Raw genomic sequence first — 17,269 nt, 5'->3', positions numbered from 1 at the left:
GCGGGGCGGTGGCGCCGGAAGTGGCGCACGAGCTCTCTGGCCGGCTAGCGGAAGCGGCGCGGCCCCGGGGCGGCAGGCGGCGGAAGCGGGGTGCTTCTGGGGTGATGGCGGCCGGCGGCAGCCTTAGCCGCTCGGAGCGGAAGGCAGCGGCGCGCGCCGAGATACTTCAGCAGGAGGAGCAGCGTGACCGGCGGAGACAGGTATGGCCTGGCCCGGCCCGGCCCGCCCCGCCGCCGCGGGCCGCCGTGACCACCCGTGTGTACCGGGCAGGTGTCCCGCATCTGGAGGAAACCGCCGGCGGAGCGCAGCCCCGAGGATTGCCAGGTGCTGGCCGAGAGCGAGGACATCGTCCGGGAGCTGGAGCGGCGCCGCAAGCGGCGCGAGCGGCTGCGCCGGCGGCAGGAGGAGGTGGGCGGCTGGGGGAACAGCGGGCGCGGGGCCGCCGCTCGTCGCTGCAGGAAGCGGGGAGCAGGCCGCGGGCGGGGAGGGGAGCCCCACGCTCCGGGCGGGGCCCAGGCCACCGGGCTGGCGGCGGCGGGGCCTCGGTGAGACGCTGCTGCGGCATGTTACCGGGGGCGCCTCTGACCTGCGAGGCTGTGGCCTCCCGAGCCTGCTCTGCGCTTGTCCCCGCAGCAGTCGCGCTTCCAGCGGTTGCCAGATGCGCGTGTGTCCCGAACACGTGCGGTTTTCTGTATGTGTGCTGTGTGGGCACGGCACCTGGCAGGATGGGTCTGCACATTCTGCCATCCAGGAAGCTCTCCCTTGATCTTCTATGGGCAGCCCCCACCTTCTTTTATTTAGAAACCACTTCTGATAATGTTTCCACTGCTGTTTCTGGCAAGGCCCATATTAAAACTTCCAGGGATCTTCCTGTGCCTTCCAATTCAGTGATGCATTGTATCTCAGAAACATGTGAACTTTCTCAGTTGTATTTTCTAGGTATGTGATGAGCCAGAGGAGTTAAAGAGAAAGGCTACTGAGCTAGCTGCTGCTGTTCGGAATGCCAAGCACCTTGTCATCTACACAGGAGCTGGGATCAGTACGGTAGGATTCTTTGGGGGTGAGCAGCTGTAGCTTTGGGAGCTCCTTCAGGAGTGTAGCAATGTTTGGACTATTTTTATGATTTCCAAATGACTACATGATGTGTGTTACGAGTCTGGGATGCTGTGTTAACACTGCTGCACTGCAAACTGCAACGAAGACAACTGCTAGTTTGCATCTTGTGGTTGTGCCTGCTGCCCGAGAGATTCTGAGGCTGTGCCACCTCTGTGACTCTCTGAAGAATGTGCTTCTAAAAAAGGATTGCTAGTCTTACTTCATTCCAGTTAAATCCAGTTGGCAGCCAGTTATAGGTGGTGTTGCCCAGGGCTCAGTACCGAGGCCGGTTCTGTTCCGTATCTTTATCAATGATCTGGACAAGTGGATTGAGTGCGCCCTCACTAAGTTTGCAGATGACACCAAGTTGGGGGCGAATGTTGATCTACTTGAGGGCAGGAAGGCTCTGCAGAGGGGTCTGGGCAGGCTGGACCGATGGGCTGAGGCCAGTTGTGTGAGGTTCAACAAGGCTCAGTGCTGGGTCCTGCCTGTGGGTCACAACAACCCCATGTGATGCTGTGGGCTTGGGGAAGTGTGGCTGCAAAGCTGCGCAACAGGAAACAGGCTGGGGGTGTCAGTCAGCAGTCGACTGAAGATGAGCTGGCAGTGTGCCCAGGTTGCCAAGGAGGCCAACAGCATCCTGGCTTGTATCCTGGCCAGCAGGACCTGGGCAGTGATCAGTCTGCTGTGCTCAGCACTGGTGAGACCACACCTTGAATCCTGTGTTCAGTTTTGGGCCCCTCACTACAAGAAAGACATTGAGGTGCTGGAGCACAGCCAAAGAAGGGCAATGGAGCTGGTAAAGGGTCTGGAGCACAAGTTTTATGAGGAGCGGCTGAGGGAACTGGGAACTGGAGAAGAGGAGGCTAAGGGGAGACCTCTACAGCTACTTGCAAGGAGGTTGTGGCTAAGTGGGCATCAGTCTCTTCCCCCAAGTAACAAGCAATAGGACGGGAGGAAACAGCATCAAGTTGCACCTGGGGACATTTATATTGGATATTAGGAGAAATTTCTTCACTGCAGGGGTTGTCAGGCACTGGAACAGGCTGCCCGGGGAGGTGGTTGGGTCATCATCCCTGGAAGTGTTTAAACGACGTGTAGACGTGGCTTAGTGGTGGGCTTGGCAGTGCTGGGTTAACGGTTGGACTCAATGATCTTAAAGGTCTTTTCCAATCTAAATGATTCTATGATTTTGTTCTGTGATTCAAGTCTCTTCAACTACTTTTGGTGTAAAACCTAAAACCAATTTAGCTAATTAATGTTGTCTGCGTTAATGGACAGGTAGGAGTATCTGGTGGTTATCAGAACTTACAAATGACAGTTTAAGAAATGTTTGGTTTCGGTGGCCTCTGGGAAAGTGGAAATCAGGTTCTGCCTCTCGTCACATGATAAACTTTGTCTGAACTCTGAGATGGGAACCTTATTTTCCTTTTTCTTCCTGCTAATACGGAGCAGGGTGTATGAGTATCACAAGTATTTTTGCTAAAGAATGCTGAGTGCAAGGTACCAGAAATCAGAGTCTAGGGAAAATAAGGAAAGGTTCAACAATCGAGTTTTGTGTAGGGAAATAGGAAGTACCAAGGGTCAAGAGTTCTGGAGGGAATCCCTCGTGGTAAAATTTGAGAAAATAAATACTGGAGGTGAAAATGAGAGCTGCAAGGTAGGAGAAGAGGTGCTAGAGAGAGGGGAAAAAACCCATACGAAACAGTTTTCCTGTGATTAGAGAGCTGCTGCATTAGAAAACTTGAAGTGAATGAAAAAGCATGTGTGAACGAGGTGTATCTGGCTCTCCTGAGTGAGACTGGGTTGATGTGTTTGTAGACAAGAGGTATGAACCATCCCATCAGGCATTGGTATTTTTCTGTCCTGGTAACACAGGCAGCTTCAATCCCAGACTACAGAGGCCCTAATGGCATATGGACGTTGCTGCAGAAGGGCAGGAGCATCAGGTAAGGAGACAAATTATGATCTGTGTAGCAGAGAGCTGATACTGAAAGAGAGACTAACGGCAATTCCACCTTTCCCCCCCCGCCCTTGCTTCTTGTCAGGGCTACAGATCTGAGTGAGGCAGAGCCCACACTCACTCATATGAGCATTGCCTGCCTACACAAGCACAATCTGGTAAGATATATTTTTTTCCACACATCACTTGTGTTCCTCTAAGTATAATAAATAAAACCCAGCAGGGGAAAAAACCTTTTAGTGATATTGCCTAACCACTCTTTTTAGGTGGGTAGCTACATACCCTTGTGGGGGAAAAACATCTGTGCTCACGTGCAGCTTCATGAGGCTAGCTCCACACCATCGCTCTGGTAGTTTCTCCCCTGCTGCCTTTTATTTAATACCTTGTATTTGCTTCCTGGTGAGGCTGGTCTGGGGACTTGGCTGTAAAGTCAGCCAGACCTCATAGAGCTCTGTGTAGCAGGTGGAGTCTTTTCATTTAGTTTTCGTAAAGGTCTGTTTTCCACACTTCCCTTCTGTTGGTTCTGCTCTGATGTACGGGGGTGTTTGGTGTGTATAGGGACATGTGCATCACCTGCATTTGAGTAATAACTTTTGGTCTTCTGTGTGCGTGTTAGCTCAATTTTTTATTATCTTCAAGGTGCAGCATGTGGTGTCTCAAAACTGTGATGGGCTGCATCTGAGGAGTGGGTTACCCCGAGCAGCAATATCTGAGCTTCATGGAAACATGTACATAGAGGTGAGTGGCCAGAACAGGATAAAGTTACTGTCTAGTGGCCTCACAAGAAGATAACAAACTATTCATGTATTGCTAGCTCCAGAAGAATTAGTACAAGGGCTAGCCTCTGCTTTGTTCCTATCTTCAGGCCATCAGGTTCGCAAGCAAAGTGTTCTGTTCAGCTCTGTAGCTTTTTCTCTACTTGCTAGAGACTTCTGCTTCTGACTGCTCTTCCCCAGACCTCTGAAATCCCTTCTATCACATAGCCAACAGGCTCCCTGTAATTCCATTTGCTAGTCAAGGTTTTCCAAACTTCTCCAACTTACCATCTGGTCCCTGATGATGCCTTCTGCTTCCAGTTTATTGTCTCCCAAAAGTGGTGTTTTTCTTCTGAGAGAAGTGGCTGGCTCCTGGCCTTTCACAGGCTAGATGCTAATGATATAACGGGTTTTTTATTTTTGTCCTGCACCAGGTCTGCACTTCCTGTACACCCAACAGAGAGTACGTGCGAGTATTTGATGTGACAGAGCGCACAGCCCTGCACAGGCATCACACTGGCAGGATGTGCCACAAGTGTGGGGCACAGTTGAGAGATACAATCGTCCACTTTGGGGAGAAGGGGACGTTGAGACAGCCCCTGAACTGGGAAGCAGCAACAGAAGCTGCAAGCAAAGCAGATGTGATTCTTTGTCTGGGTTCCAGCTTAAAGGTAACTTTAGAGACTCGGTGAAGATTGTTAGCAGCATTCCCTCTTGGTGATACACCTTGGTGCTGAGCAGTCTCCTCCCAAACAGACAACTGTAAACTCTGGTGTCAGGATTCGCCCACCATCTGTGATAGTCTCTCTTCCTCCCTCTTTCCCCTCCTGGTAATACATTCCTTTTCCTCTCGCTGATACAGTTCGCAGTTATGCGTGCCTTTGGCTGTACTGACAGTCTCTGTTCTGTGGCAGGTCTTGAAAAAATACCCACGTCTTTGGTGCATGAGCAAGCCACCCACCCGTCGTCCAAAGCTCTATATTGTGAACCTGCAGGTGAGAGCCTTTTGCCCGGGGTTGGAAGGGTTTGGGCTGAACGGCTGCTGCTGTGCGGTGAGCCTGGCTGCCTGGGAGCGTGCAGGGGCCCCAGGGCGGCGTCTGGGGTTCCGGCCAGGGGGCTGCTGGCCCGTGTGCAAGATGCCCACAGCAGCGGCACTGGTGTCACCCTGCAGTGGACCCCCAAGGACGACCTGGCTGCCCTGAAGCTGCACGGCCGCTGCGACGACGTCATGCGGCTGCTGATGGCCGAGCTGGGGCTGCAGATCCCGCGCTACGACCGGTGAGCGGCGCGGGGCTCCCTGCCCGGCGGCGGCCGGCCCGGGGGGTGGCCCGGGGCCGCCCGGCAGCTGCCGCCACACTCGCCCCTGTCTCCGCAGGGCGCAGGACCCCATCTTCGCGCTGGCCCAGCCGCTGCGCCCGGGGGAGGAAGGCACGCACTCACGGAAGCCGGTGGCCCCACCGCCGGGCTCCGAGCCGCCGCCGCGGGAGGAGCCGCCGCGGGAGGAGCCGCCGCCGCCCACTCGCCCCGGGGGCTGGCTGGGCCGCGGCTGCGCCAAGGGCGCCCGGCGGAGGAAGAGCCACTGAGGGCGGGCGGGGCCGCGGCCCAAGATGGCGGCGGGGGCGGGCGCGGGGCGGGGCGAGGCGGGCGGCGGCCCCGCTCGCTCGGCTGCGGGCGGGCGGCGCCGCCGGTGACAGCGCGGCCATGCTGCGCAACGGGGCGGCGGGCGGCGGCGGCCCCGCGGCGGGCGGAGCGGCGGTGCCGCGGCCCGTGCGCGTCTGGTGCGACGGCTGGTGAGTGGGCCGGGCGGGCTGTCGCGGTGGCCGGGGAAATAAACGCTGTTGGCTGCGCTGGTGCCTCCGGCTCCTCTGTGATCGCGGCGGGCCGGGCCGGTGCCCGGGCCCTACCGCCGAGCGCCGTCGGGCAGGGCGCGAGGTCGGGCCAGGCGCCTCGAGGCGGCGGCGGGGAGCGCGGTCCCCGGGGTGGCGGCGGGGCCGGCGGAGAGCGGCGCGGCCCCGGGCCCGCGGGGAAGGTCACCCCCCTGCAGCTGCGCGGCCCGGCGGCCCCCTGGGCTGAAGCGGGGCCGTTGTCTTTCTAGCTATGACATGGTGCATTATGGCCACTCGAACCAGCTGCGCCAGGCGCGGGCCATGGGGGATTACCTGATTGTCGGAGTCCACACGGATGGTAAGAGGTTTCCTCAGCTTCTCCCCCCGCACTGCCTGTAGAGCTGCACGGCACCGTGACCCCCGGGAGCGCAGGGACGCCCCGGCACCCCCAGGCTGCCTCCTGCCTCCCCGCCAGGCGTGGGGGCTCGGAACGAGAACCGCGTCTTCCCCGCGGCTGCCCCTTCCGCGCTGTCCGGGGCGAGGGCTGAGGCTTTGGAGCTGGCAGCTGTCGCCTCAGGGGCGATCTGTACTCCGAACCGGCTGACGGTCGGTCTGGTTTTGTGGGTGTGAGCTGCAGAGCTGACACTCTGAAACAGGTTGCAGTGTGGAGAAAACTCGTTTGAAGCCCATCTGGAAGTTCAGTGCTGGCAACAGACTCGTGCGCATGAAGGCGGATTTTAAATGGGTCGTTGGATGTGTGTTTTCTACCGTGAGCCAAGAGCAGCACGAAGCTGCTGTTTACAAGGGGAATTTCCCCTCAGGGGCTGCTGGGAGGCCCAGGTGGTCCCGTTGCCCCCCACCCCACAGGAGGTGTCGGCGCAGGGAGGCACTAGCGCCTTGTGCTTTGGGAGTGCATTCCAGGGCCCTTGTTACATGCTTAGGAAATGTAACTGAATTAAATTTTTTTCTGATCTATTTGGGGTTTCCTTTTCTACCACAAACCAATTCCAAGCTGAGAGTAAGCCTGCAGTGAAGTTCACCCACCTGTGAAATGAGTGAGGCTCCTGTAGGTGAGAGTCTTTGTAGCTGCAGTACATGCTTCTAACCGGGTTTTTCTGTTTCTTGCCCAGAGGAGATTGCCAAGCACAAGGGCCCCCCTGTCTTTACGCAGGAAGAGAGGTACAAAATGGTGCAAGCCATCAAGTGGGTGGATGAGATTGCTCCAGGAGCTCCCTATGTCACCACACTGGAAACCCTGGACAAATATAACTGTGACTTCTGTGTGCATGGTGGTGAGTGGTATTCTGAGGTGATAGTTGTATTAACACAGCCCCCCTGGGGCTTGTGTGCTCTTCATTTCCCTGCTGCAAACCAAGGAGCGTTCTGGCTAGGGTTAGCCATCAGGGCTACTTGGTGTGCACAGAGATCTGTCTTGCCAAACGCCTACACTGGGCAGTACGGCTACTTCTGCTCTTGTATTCTGGAGAAATGCTTCTGTGTGCTAGGCACCCTAATAGCATCCAGATCCCTCAGTTTTAACTATCCCTTTCGCTTACAAAGGGGAAATGCATTGTCTGATGGTTATCCTGAGGCTGCCCTTAGCACTAGCAGGAATTGTGCGTAGGGGAAAGTCATTACAAAACTTAAATGTGAAAATGCTGTTAAAAAGGTAAGTGTGCAGAAATACAATCATGTTTATATCTGCTTATCCTGGGATGAGATCAGATCTGAAAAGCTTCTCTCTCTTTATCCAGCTGATAAGCTGTTTGAGGGCTTAGCTGACTGTGTGGTCAGAGACCTAGTTCTTATTATGAACACATTTCAGTTTACAGTCACGGAAGAGCACCAGTGTTCTGAGGAAACATTCTTGCTTTTGTACTCTGTCCCTTTCTGGGACTGCTGCTTGTGTTCGTGCAGCCTCAGCCCCTCCTCCCTAGCCCTCTGAAGGTATTTTATTAGTTTAATCAGTAGTCTTTGCACCCATTTCACGTATCCTTGCTCATCTGATCCCAGCCACCTGTTATCGATACGCCAAGTATTTCATTAAATGTAAATAAATTGTTAATCTTCTGTAAGATAGATAGGCTTTTTCACGTGGATGGGGTAATTATCAAATTCCTTGGTAACTGCCTGCTCTGAATGTGTTTGAGGTATGTGACCCCTTACCAGACTTGGTGAGAGATTATGGCAACAGAGAAGTGCTCGTGGCCTTTACTCCAGTTGCCCTGCATTTATCCCCTCTGCCAAATCATTCAGTGCTTCTCCCTGAATAATGCCCTTGCGTGCTGTAGTTTTGCCAGGCTGTGTTAGTGCAAAAGACAAGTTTTGAAATAGCTAAGCTTAACCGGGAAGGTGACAGGCAGCAAGCCTGCTGTTTCTGGCTCTCTCCTGGTGCACAGAGCCATGCTTGCAGGATGTTTTCTGTCCCTGTGCCCTGCGATGAGGGTATGGGGTTTTAGAAGAACTCCACTGCTTCCCTGAGCATGCCACCCGGCTATGAGAGAGGGTGAGCTTGTGAGCTGCCACCTGCGCTGTAAACTGGGTCTTCTGGCAAACAAAAGCCAGCTTAGGTTTTCACTTGCAAAGATTTCATGCTATCACTAAAAGTATGTGAGAGGTGGTGTTAATAGAGTGAGCTGGGAACTGTGCCAAAGATGAACAGGAGTTAACTCTGTAGAAGGGTGCTTGGTGTCACTGCAGAAGTGCCATCACTGAGGGGAAGAACTGGCTGTTGGAGGACTGTTTAATTGACTGAAAAAGTTGTAACAACGTAAACCAAGAGCTAAAACCAGTTCTAGAGAAGTTAAGGTGCTTTTTAACACCAAGGCTGATGGTAGCTGTTAACTGTCATTCAGACAATAATTCATTCGTGCCTGCTGCTGGATTCGCTACAAGGGCAACTGGCTCAGATTTTCGGGACTGTCTAAAAAGTGGGCCAGATGGCTAATAGTGTTTAGCATCCAGGAATGTGCCTGTCTCCACAGACAGGGTAGTCTTGCAAACCCCTGGTGTTTCCATGGGTTGTGGGATGTATCCCTGTGTATGTGCAGGGATTTGGATTGCAGGAGTTCTCATCTGGTTTATGTGCCAGACATGTTCAGCTGCTGCTGTCGTTCTAAAACGGCTTTCATGCAGGAAGGCTTGGAGTGCAGTTCTGAGGCTTTTCTCTCTCTGTAGATGACATCACCTTAACGATAGATGGCAAGGATACCTATGAGGAAGTGAAGACAGCAGGGCGATACAGGTAACAGTTTACCTTCTTATCCTGTTTTGGACAGAGCTTCTGGGAGTTTGTGCCCTGAAGGGAAGCTAGGTGAAACACAGCTATATTCAGGTCACACTTCTAATTTTGCTGTAATGTGTGTCAGAACTTCAGTTGCTCCCACTGTTTTGGCTTTGGGAAGTGTTGCAGACCAGCAGCTGACTGGCAGGGCCTTCCTGCTCCTGGCAGATGCTGGCTCTGGTCTTGAAGCCTCCCTGGGAGTTAGCTCTGTTGGGAAGTCTGTGCAAGGTAAGTTTTCCTCACATGAGCAGTTGCTAAGGCATGAAGAAGATGCAGAAGCTCTGCAAATGAAAGCTGTACTTTATATCAAGAGCAGGTAGAAGGAGGACTTTCTCAGGACTGCCCCTGGTTTGGATTTATCAGGTGTTGAAGGTGTTCCTGTGGTAATGGTGGGAAGAGGCACATGCTTCTGTGGCTTCTGCTTTATCCTTTGCTTGTCTCCCTGCAGGGAATGCAAACGCACCCAAGGTGTGTCCACTACCGACCTCGTTGGCCGCATGCTGCTCATGACTAAGGCTCACCACAGCAACATAGTGAGTCAGAGGCTTTGGGTGGGAGTTTGAAGTCCAGGGCATATGCCAGCTCTTCCCTTTTGCTGTCCCAAATGGCAGTAGAGCTCCTGGGTCTGGCTCCTGGGTGCACAGAGAAGTGACAAGCTGATTACAGGCAGTGGCAGCAAAACAACCTGCTTATGTTTGCTTAAGCCTGTGTGAGATTGCAGTGTGATCTCAGCCCATGCTGCTTCGGAAAGGTGTGGAGGGATAAAAGCTTTGATCCCTTGTGACTGGCGTGGGCTTCAGGAACATTATGGGTACTACAGGCGAGCCTATGGCTTCTCCCAGGGTGAAACTATGTAGTGCAGCCACGTTGATCTGTTGGCCCTGTGCTGCCAGAATTGGAAAGTCCTCTTCCTTCCCACTGAGCTGCATGCTTCTGCCTTCTGCTGTCTCTAGTCTTACCAGACCTTTCTTGAATCTCCTCAGCTCACTACCTGGTAGATAGCTAACCTAACTAAAGGAAAATAAAATAAGTAGTTTGATGTTGGTTAATGAGTTGAATTGGCTTGATAAACAAGCAGCCTAGTGGACGGAGTCACCTAGATAACAGCTGGGATGAGAGAAGGGGCCCACAAGAGAATTCAGGAGTTGAGGGATATCTTTTAATGTGCTGAGCTGTTATACCAGCTTAGCTGTAATATCTAAGTTCACATCAAGGTCTGGCACAGTGCTACTAGTTGTCTGCAGAGATCTGAGCCTGGGTCTAGTGGAGTGTCTTTGGAAGAAGGAGGGACGCTGTCCAGGCAGGGGTTACATAGTTGAGAGAGGATGTAGGTATGCAAGAACCACAGCTGCTGTGCGTTGCCAGACTGGGATCAGATAAGGGCACGTTTCATCTGACTCATGCTGGGACATGACTGGTTTAGATATTAACTGGTTTGTCAGCATTCAGTGCCAGGGATCAATGGTGTGCAGTCTGAGCCTGGGCTTCCTAGCACTTCTGCCATATGCAAGCATGTTCTTGGTTGGATGAGCTTAAACATTTTGACTCTTTATCTCCCTTCAGGATGAGGACCTAGACTATCGGAAGCACACTGACAACTTTGGGAAGGTAATGTGAGTTCTGGTTGTGGACGTCTGGTTGTTGTCCTGTCTGAGAAGGATTCCCAATGTGTTTTCTGGCCTGTGTTGCAGGCTTGGTTTTTTTCCCCTCACATTTAGTAGTAACGTCAGTAAATGTCTGCTGCCCCTGTGAAGTAGCTGCCTTAGTCAGTCAATAGACAGGTGTGGCCACACAGGGCCAGCGAGTGAACTGTCCTCCAGCGGCACCACAGGGCTGCTGCACCCACTGAGACTTTGCTGTTTTTCTAGCTTGCTCATAAATTCTTTATTGCTGCTTTCTTTGGGACCCAAGTGCCCATAGTTCCAGCCTAGGAAGAGCCTCTGTGGATGTTCCTTTTAGTGCTGATGTTTTTAAAGGTGTTGCATTAGGTCTGGGAAGCATTCACATAGCAGGCACGTAGCTAGCATGCTGTACTGCAGATTTCACGTGCTTGATCTTCAAGTAGCAGAGCAGTCCTCCTGGGGTTGTCTGCTGTCGTGTCCAGCTTGTATCTTGGGCTCTCTCTACGGAGCTATCGGCCCCTGGGCAGGGGTTGCTTGTTGTTCGTTTTTTTTTCTCCCTGGCTGTTGCATTGTCCCTCAGTGAGCACCTGGACCTACAGCTTGAGTAAGTCTTTTTTTTACTCACAGGGGCTTTGCTCACCAGGCTGAATCATCCTCTCTGTTCCCCACCATGTTGGGTTTTTTGAGCAGGCTTTATGGGGCTTGTTGGTCTGGCGTGGCTGTTTCCGGGTGCTTGGCTTTGGGGAGAGTGTCTGGGCACCAGGTACCCTGCATGACCCCTGCCAGCTGAGCCCCCTTCTGCATGCTGCCGTGTGTATGGCTTGCCCTGGTCGAGTTGCCTTTGTTCTTTCAAGGCTGGTAGAGCAGCTAGTTTTAGGGGAGCAAAGCAGGTGCCGGAGCGGCTGACTCGGTGGCTGTTTCCAAAACTGCCCGTGGTGGGGATAAAGCTCCATTTTCTGTTTCTCCAGCGCTGGGATCTGGCCCTTGCTGGGGGTGTGGGCGATCCCCTCCCGGCTTGGCCCTTGCTGGGGGTGTGGGCGATCCCCTCCCGGCTTGGCCCTTGCTGGGGGTGTGGGCGATCCCCTCCCGGCTTGGCCCTTGCTGGGGGTGTGGGCGATCCCCTCCCGGCTTGGCCCTTGCTGGGGGTGTGGGCGATCCCCTCCCGGCTAGGCACCCGTCAGCCAGGTCAGTGGGTAGCTGCCTGAAGGCTTGAGAAGAGTGTAGGTAGGTTGTGTGTTGTCTCCCTTAGTAAGCCTTGCCTCTCCTGGAACTTCGAGACTGCCCTGTTGCCTTCCTCCTTCCTGAGCTTTCTTCTCAGCATCTCCTTAGCTGGCTGTTGAGGGGACTATTTAGACTCTGTTTGGCAGAACAAAAAGGGGGTTTGTGAGATCACATAGATGTCTGGTGCCAGGAATTTAGAAGGTCCAAGCTGCTAAGAGTTGTGATACTTGGTAGCAAATTAAGGCTAGAAATTGCCTGCAGCAGTGTTCTGTGTGTTGGCTAAACCCCTTCCCAGAGCCTGAAAAGGAAAAGTGTGGCGTGTGTTTTCCTAGGGGCCAAAAGGGCACAGTCCCTGGACTGGTGTCTCACAGTTCCTACAGACATCTCAGAAGATAATCCAGTTTGCATCAGGGAAGGAACCACAGCCAGGGGACACGATCATCTACGTGGCTGGAGCCTTCGACCTGTTCCGTATCCTTGACTCTTGTTTTGTCAGGAAAGTAGTTGTTTAATGTTTTTGTGTTTTGAGGCAGCAGATTAAGATACTTGCCTCTCTCCCCTCAACCCCCCCCCTTCTTTTTTTTACTGTATTTCTCTCTGTATGTGAGGGAGGACACAGGAGTTCTTACTGTCAGTTTCTCAGTCACAGGACACTGAGAAAGGAGCTATAGCTCCTCTCTAGAGAGATTTGTGGCTTTGCAGGGTTTCAGGAAGACAGTTGGACATCTCCATGCTCTAGTGATCACACTGTAGTCCCTCTTGAGGACTGGCTGTCGTAGAAGAGTGACTGCATGGGGCAACTGGAGCAGACACTTTGTCCCTGCGACAGTCTTTGAGTCCTTGTGCCAGAACACCCGAAACAAGTAGAAATTCTGGACAGAGGCAAAGTTGAGTCCCTATAAGCTGAAAAGATGTCTGGCTTTGCCCTGAACCTCCAGAAAGTGGAGCCCAAGAAGGAAGAAAGGCCATAGGCAGAGAGTAACACAAAAATAAAGTCCTTGGGATTCCTGTCTCCCACTGTCGTTTTTCAGTGCATCTGTCTGTGTCTTCTTTTCCCTCTTTTCTGTGTTAGCTTCAGTTCCTTAAATAGGTCTACAGATATTGGGCATGTAGATTTCCTGGAGAAGGTTCACCAGCTGGCAGAGAAACCCTACATCATTGCTGGGCTGCATTTTGATCAGGTCTGTATATAACATGGTCCAAAGACAGAGCAGCTTGGCCCCTGTTCTCTCTGAAACAAGCAAGCTGTGCTTGTCAAAACAGGGTTTTCATGTTGGGAGAAGGGCATTGCTTTGTGTCTCTTCTGATTGTGCCTGGTGCTTTGCTTTAGGAAGTAAATCGCTACAAAGGGAAGAACTATCCCATCATGAACATCCATGAGAGAACACTCAGTGTCTTGGCCTGTAGGGTAAGAGTCTGTCGGGTAGGTGCCTCTGTGCTGTTCCAGAAACTGCCCGGAGCTGCGTGGCGTTCACCTGAAGCCAACAATTTTGCATGAGTTCTTTGGCATGCACTGAGAAGGCAAAGACAAGGGTGATCGTTTTGGCTACCAGAGGTGCTGGCGTGCTCTTGGGAAGGATTGCTAGGCTCCTCTCATCCTGGCTGACCTGAGCTGTTGAACTTTTCCATCTCCGTTCCACTGGCACTGAAGAGGCAGGATGCCTTGCAGAGCACTGCTCTATTTGTGCAAAGACAGATGTTGTAGAAAACTCTCTGCTCCCTGGAGCAGGGGAGAAAATACCTGGGAATGAAATGTGGGGAGGCCCAGGAATGTGTGCCCTGAGAAACTAACTTTTGGGTTTGATTATAGATGCACTACCAGAAAGCTTATACTTTAGTGGAGCAAAAAAATGCTGTGTGACAAGCAGTGACTACTAAACCCACTTTCCTGTTCCCTTATTTGAGTTCTGAACTCTATAATCAGCTGACCTGCTCAGGTCTGTTTGGGAAGCAGGCTGGCCTCTGTTTTGGGGTTGTGTTTTTGTAGGTTTTGGGGGTTTTAAATCTGGACTCTACCTGGTTTCTTTTCTAGTATGTCTCGGAAGTGGTGATTGGAGCCCCATACGCTGTCACTGCTGATCTGCTGGATCACTTCAGGGTGAGAGTCTTGGCATATAGACGGACATGAAGGTGTTGCTGTGTGATGTGCTTAGGGAGCTAAAGTGGTGCAGGAAAACACAGGGATGTAGAAGAGAGATGGTCCTGCTCAGCTGGATTACAGGGAGTTCCAGATGCCCTGCCAAGCCTGGTACAGGAGAGGTGGCTTTGCTTGTCTCCAGGCTGTGCAGCAGTGAGGGCAACACAGGGAAAGTTCCTGTCATCTTTTTGGATCCTGTCAGTGACTTTATGTCCTTCTCCAGGTAACACTTGTATGTCACGGGATGACTGAGGTGGTGCCAGACAAGGACGGTTCTGATCCATACGAGGTAAGCTACTAGCTGATGTTGTCTGTGCTTCTTTGTCAGTATTTCATAGATACAGCATGCCTGGCTTTGTGTTCCTGAGCTGAGAATTTGTATTGCAGAGGATGCTACCCAAGCAAGTCCTTGGCAGGTGATGCTGGTTTTCATCCACTCCTGCCTGAGGGCAGCTACTTGGAGCAAAGCTCCATGCAGTCATTCACTACAGCTCTGTTTTTAGTCACTGTTTTATTTTGCCTGTTTCTGATGCTTTTATGTCAGAGTGAGAAGCCCTGTAATCTTTGCTCTATGCCAGTCCTGGGCAGCTCCCATATACATTAAGCTTTGCTTTCAGTAATTATTTATTCTGCCTCCTAGGAGATCATTTTGTATTGTGCCTGGCCAGGTGCCCACAGGGACCTGCCGTGACTTCTGCTTAGCTTTCACTACTGAGCTGTAGACCCAGAGGTCCTGCGTGTCTTTCACAGCTGAGTTTGCTGTGTTTGTTCACAGGAACCAAAGAGACGTAGCATCTTCCAGCTGGTGGACAGTGGCAGCAACCTCACCACAGATTTGATTGTGCAAAGAATCATCAAGAACAGGTTGGCTTTCTTCGTCATCTTCCACTTCTGTCGCATACTGTTCCATCCAGCTTGTCGGAGGACTAATTAATAGGACAGGAAGAGAAGGGGTTATCTAAAGGCACAGAGTCAGTTAACTGGTCCTTCATCTTCCATAGTTTGGGCAGGTTACTTAGATGTGGATGTACTGGACTCTACAGGAAAAGGAACAGTTAAACTCTCTGTCAGAATGTGCTTTGGAGCACGTTTTATTATTTTTCCTTCTCTATTATTGATAACATTTCCTTGATGTATTCTTGGGGAAAGAAGCATGTTGCTTCTTTCAGAGCTTTGCTCTTTTAGGCCTGAGCCCTTCACCTGCAGTGACCTTGGCTCAGGTCAGCGATAAACTGGATTTTGCTATTATGGCACTAAGTGGTCTGTCCCAGGACAGACCAAGCTCAGAACACCAGCATCTTCCACAGGGGGAGAAACTGACCAGTGTGGGAGCCTGGGACTTCAGAGTGACGGTAACAGCCGTGGGAAGCTCTGGGTACTGACTCTTGAAGAGGAGTCCAGGGGTTACTGGTGAGGTTTCTGAAGTACTCTTAGGACAAAGCAGCGTAGGAGGAACCAGTGCTCCCATGCTCCGGGTGCTTTTAGTCTACTAGAGATGGATGGATGAGAATCATGTGGCATTTTGTGATTGATGCAGGCTGGAATTTGAAGCTAGGAACCAGAAGAAGGAAGCAAAAGAGCTGGCTGTGCTGGAGGCCATGAAAAGACTGGAAGACGAGAAGCAGTAGGCCAGCAGAGAGTGGACACATGGGTCACAGAGTGCTGCAGCCTCACCCTTTTGAGAAGCAGACAGCTCTTTGAGGGGGGACCCCCGAATGGGGACACTGCTGCTGGCATGCAGGATGTGCTGTCCTACCCTCTTCTGTCCTAGCTCCTCCTGCACTAATTATGCAGCTATAATGAGTTGGGATCCTGCTGCCTAGTTTTTCCTCAGTTAATCAGCCCCCATCCCCTTTCCCAGGAGAAGAGTTGGCAAAAGAAAAAAAAAAAAAGCAGTTTTAATTATAACTAATGTTTTAACATGTTGATGTGCTTTTACCTTCTGCCATTTCTGGCTTTTAGTAGGAGGGAAACAGAGCAGCTGCCCAGGCCCTCTGCCCCTCCACCTTTGGCTGTCCTGACCAGTCTGCATTCCAGGGTGGCCCTTTGGGCAGTGGTGTGGGGTGGCTGGACAGGCTGGGAAGACTGGCCTCGGCCTTCCCAGGGAAAGGACATGGCACCTGAAGTTCCTCCTGTGAGTTTTCGGTTAGGGACACCAGGCCATCGGTGTGCTGGCTGCTGCAGGTCCTGACGGGTCCTGTGCTTGGGGGTTCGCTGTGCCGCCTCTCCCAGCTGCTGCCTCTGCACAGATACCAGACCCAAAGCTACTTTGGGTTTAGCTGGATAAAGCCTCTCTCCGCTGTCACTGGGGCCAGCAAATTGTTTGCTGCCCCAGTAACAAGCAGCAGCATGGCACCTGGCAGCACAGGGACCCTCAATTTTGTGCTTTCCCTGGTGGGTTGAGGCATTTCTCTGCACAAGAGGAGTGGGAACTCCGTGGGCTTTTGCCAAAGGCTGTTCCTGTTGCGAGGCAGCAGTGCCAGGTGTCGCATGTAGGCCTTGCTCGGAGCTCTGCTTGCTGGTGCTGCCAGAGCCCAGCTTGTGCCTGATGGTTACCCAAGGGAGGGACCTTGTCAGCTGAAGTCTCATGGCGGCTCATGAGGGCTGACATGCAGCACACATGCCCCTGTGGGGAGGTGCGGGGCCTGAAGAAATGGGTGCTGGGCTGAGCCCCTTTCTGCCTCTTACATTCCAGGGTGCTGTGGCGAGTGTCCCGGGCCGCTCCCTGCGCCATGTTGTACAGTCTTTCCGTGCCGGTTCTGTTGTCCTCTCTGTTGTAAACTTATGTTGCCGATCACTAATAAAATGTTGAAGAGTTTTGTGTGTTGGTCTCTTTGGGGCTCGAGCCTGGGTAGCAGAAGGGGGGCAGACCCCCCGCTGGAGACTCTTCAAACAGCAGCTTTTCCCTGGAGCTGTGGGTGGGAGCCAGGAAGACGCTGCTGTGCCCACAGAACAAGCATGTTGGCTTTGGAAAGCCCAGCCTGAGTGCTGGGGCATGTTGGGTTTGTTCTGGTACAGGGGATAGGGATCACTCTGGCTAGAAGCCATTTGTTCTCCTTGTGGGAGGGTTTTTTCCTGAATCCTCTAGAAAATTGGTCTAGACAGTGTGAGGGAGGCCTTAGCTTTACTGTGTTTTGGGGTTTTATGCTTTCTGGATTCTAAAATAGCAGCACAATTGGCACTGGAAAGGTGAGTGTCTCAGCAGTTCACCAGGCAGGTGACCATGGTGCGTGCAGAGGGTGGAGGTGACCTGAATTCTGCTGCTGGCTTCATGTATGCCAAAGCAGTGTCTGCGAGCAGTTGTGGTGGGTCTGTCCTGCTGCCTGGAGGGGCTGCAGTGGGGGCTGATCAGCTGTGGAGTGTGGGG

The 17,269-nt window shown here is 52.6% G+C and overlaps 2 protein-coding genes across 7 annotated transcripts; both read left to right on the top strand.

Annotated features, from left to right (window-relative positions):
* The first annotated feature begins 32 nt into the window (after window positions 1-32).
* On the top strand, window positions 33-5,446 carry SIRT7 (sirtuin 7). The gene is made up of 10 exons (XM_040582274.1): window positions 33-200; window positions 271-408; window positions 940-1,044; window positions 2,974-3,044; window positions 3,144-3,216; window positions 3,698-3,796; window positions 4,248-4,484; window positions 4,728-4,808; window positions 4,985-5,091; window positions 5,189-5,446. Exons 1-10 carry the CDS (start codon window positions 105-107, stop codon window positions 5,394-5,396), a joined length of 1,215 nt encoding a protein of 404 aa, XP_040438208.1. The 5' UTR covers window positions 33-104; the 3' UTR covers window positions 5,397-5,446.
* Window positions 5,447-5,465: 19 nt separating this feature from the next.
* On the top strand, window positions 5,466-16,719 carry PCYT2 (phosphate cytidylyltransferase 2, ethanolamine). 6 transcript variants are annotated; one of them, XM_040582275.1, is made up of 13 exons: window positions 5,466-5,603; window positions 5,909-5,997; window positions 6,770-6,931; window positions 8,817-8,883; window positions 9,371-9,455; window positions 10,486-10,530; window positions 12,098-12,236; window positions 12,864-12,946; window positions 13,096-13,188; window positions 13,798-13,863; window positions 14,126-14,191; window positions 14,678-14,766; window positions 15,440-16,719. In XM_040582275.1, exons 1-13 carry the CDS (start codon window positions 5,515-5,517, stop codon window positions 15,528-15,530), a joined length of 1,164 nt encoding a protein of 387 aa, XP_040438209.1. In that variant the 5' UTR covers window positions 5,466-5,514; the 3' UTR covers window positions 15,531-16,719. The 6 variants fall into 6 exon arrangements, with proteins under 6 accessions (XP_040438209.1, XP_040438211.1, XP_040438210.1 ...); XM_040582276.1 differs by having other exon boundaries at window positions 5,484-5,603; window positions 13,096-13,173; XM_040582277.1 differs by lacking the exon at window positions 10,486-10,530.
* Window positions 16,720-17,269: the final 550 nt, after the last annotated feature.

This window comes from Falco naumanni, chromosome 1 (assembly GCF_017639655.2).
Source record: "Falco naumanni isolate bFalNau1 chromosome 1, bFalNau1.pat, whole genome shotgun sequence".
In the NCBI taxonomy this organism is placed as follows: Eukaryota; Metazoa; Chordata; class Aves; order Falconiformes; family Falconidae; genus Falco; species Falco naumanni.
This window is presented reverse-complemented; position numbering and strand designations above follow the sequence as displayed.

Excerpts from the sequence above, each read along its gene's own strand:
- SIRT7 (XM_040582274.1), top strand. The coding sequence starts at position 105 with ATGGCGGCCGGCGGCAGCCTTAGCCGCTCGGAGCGGAAGGCAGCGGCG. Across the intron at positions 201-270 it reads AGCGTGACCGGCGGAGACAG|GTGTCCCGCATCTGGAGGAA; the intron begins GTATGGCCTGGC and ends TGTACCGGGCAG. Across the intron at positions 409-939 it reads TGCGCCGGCGGCAGGAGGAG|GTATGTGATGAGCCAGAGGA; the intron begins GTGGGCGGCTGG and ends TGTATTTTCTAG.
- PCYT2 (XM_040582275.1), top strand. The coding sequence starts at position 5,515 with ATGCTGCGCAACGGGGCGGCGGGCGGCGGCGGCCCCGCGGCGGGCGGA. Across the intron at positions 5,604-5,908 it reads CGCGTCTGGTGCGACGGCTG|CTATGACATGGTGCATTATG; the intron begins GTGAGTGGGCCG and ends TTGTCTTTCTAG. Across the intron at positions 13,189-13,797 it reads GTAGGGTAAGAGTCTGTCGG|TATGTCTCGGAAGTGGTGAT; the intron begins GTAGGTGCCTCT and ends TTTCTTTTCTAG.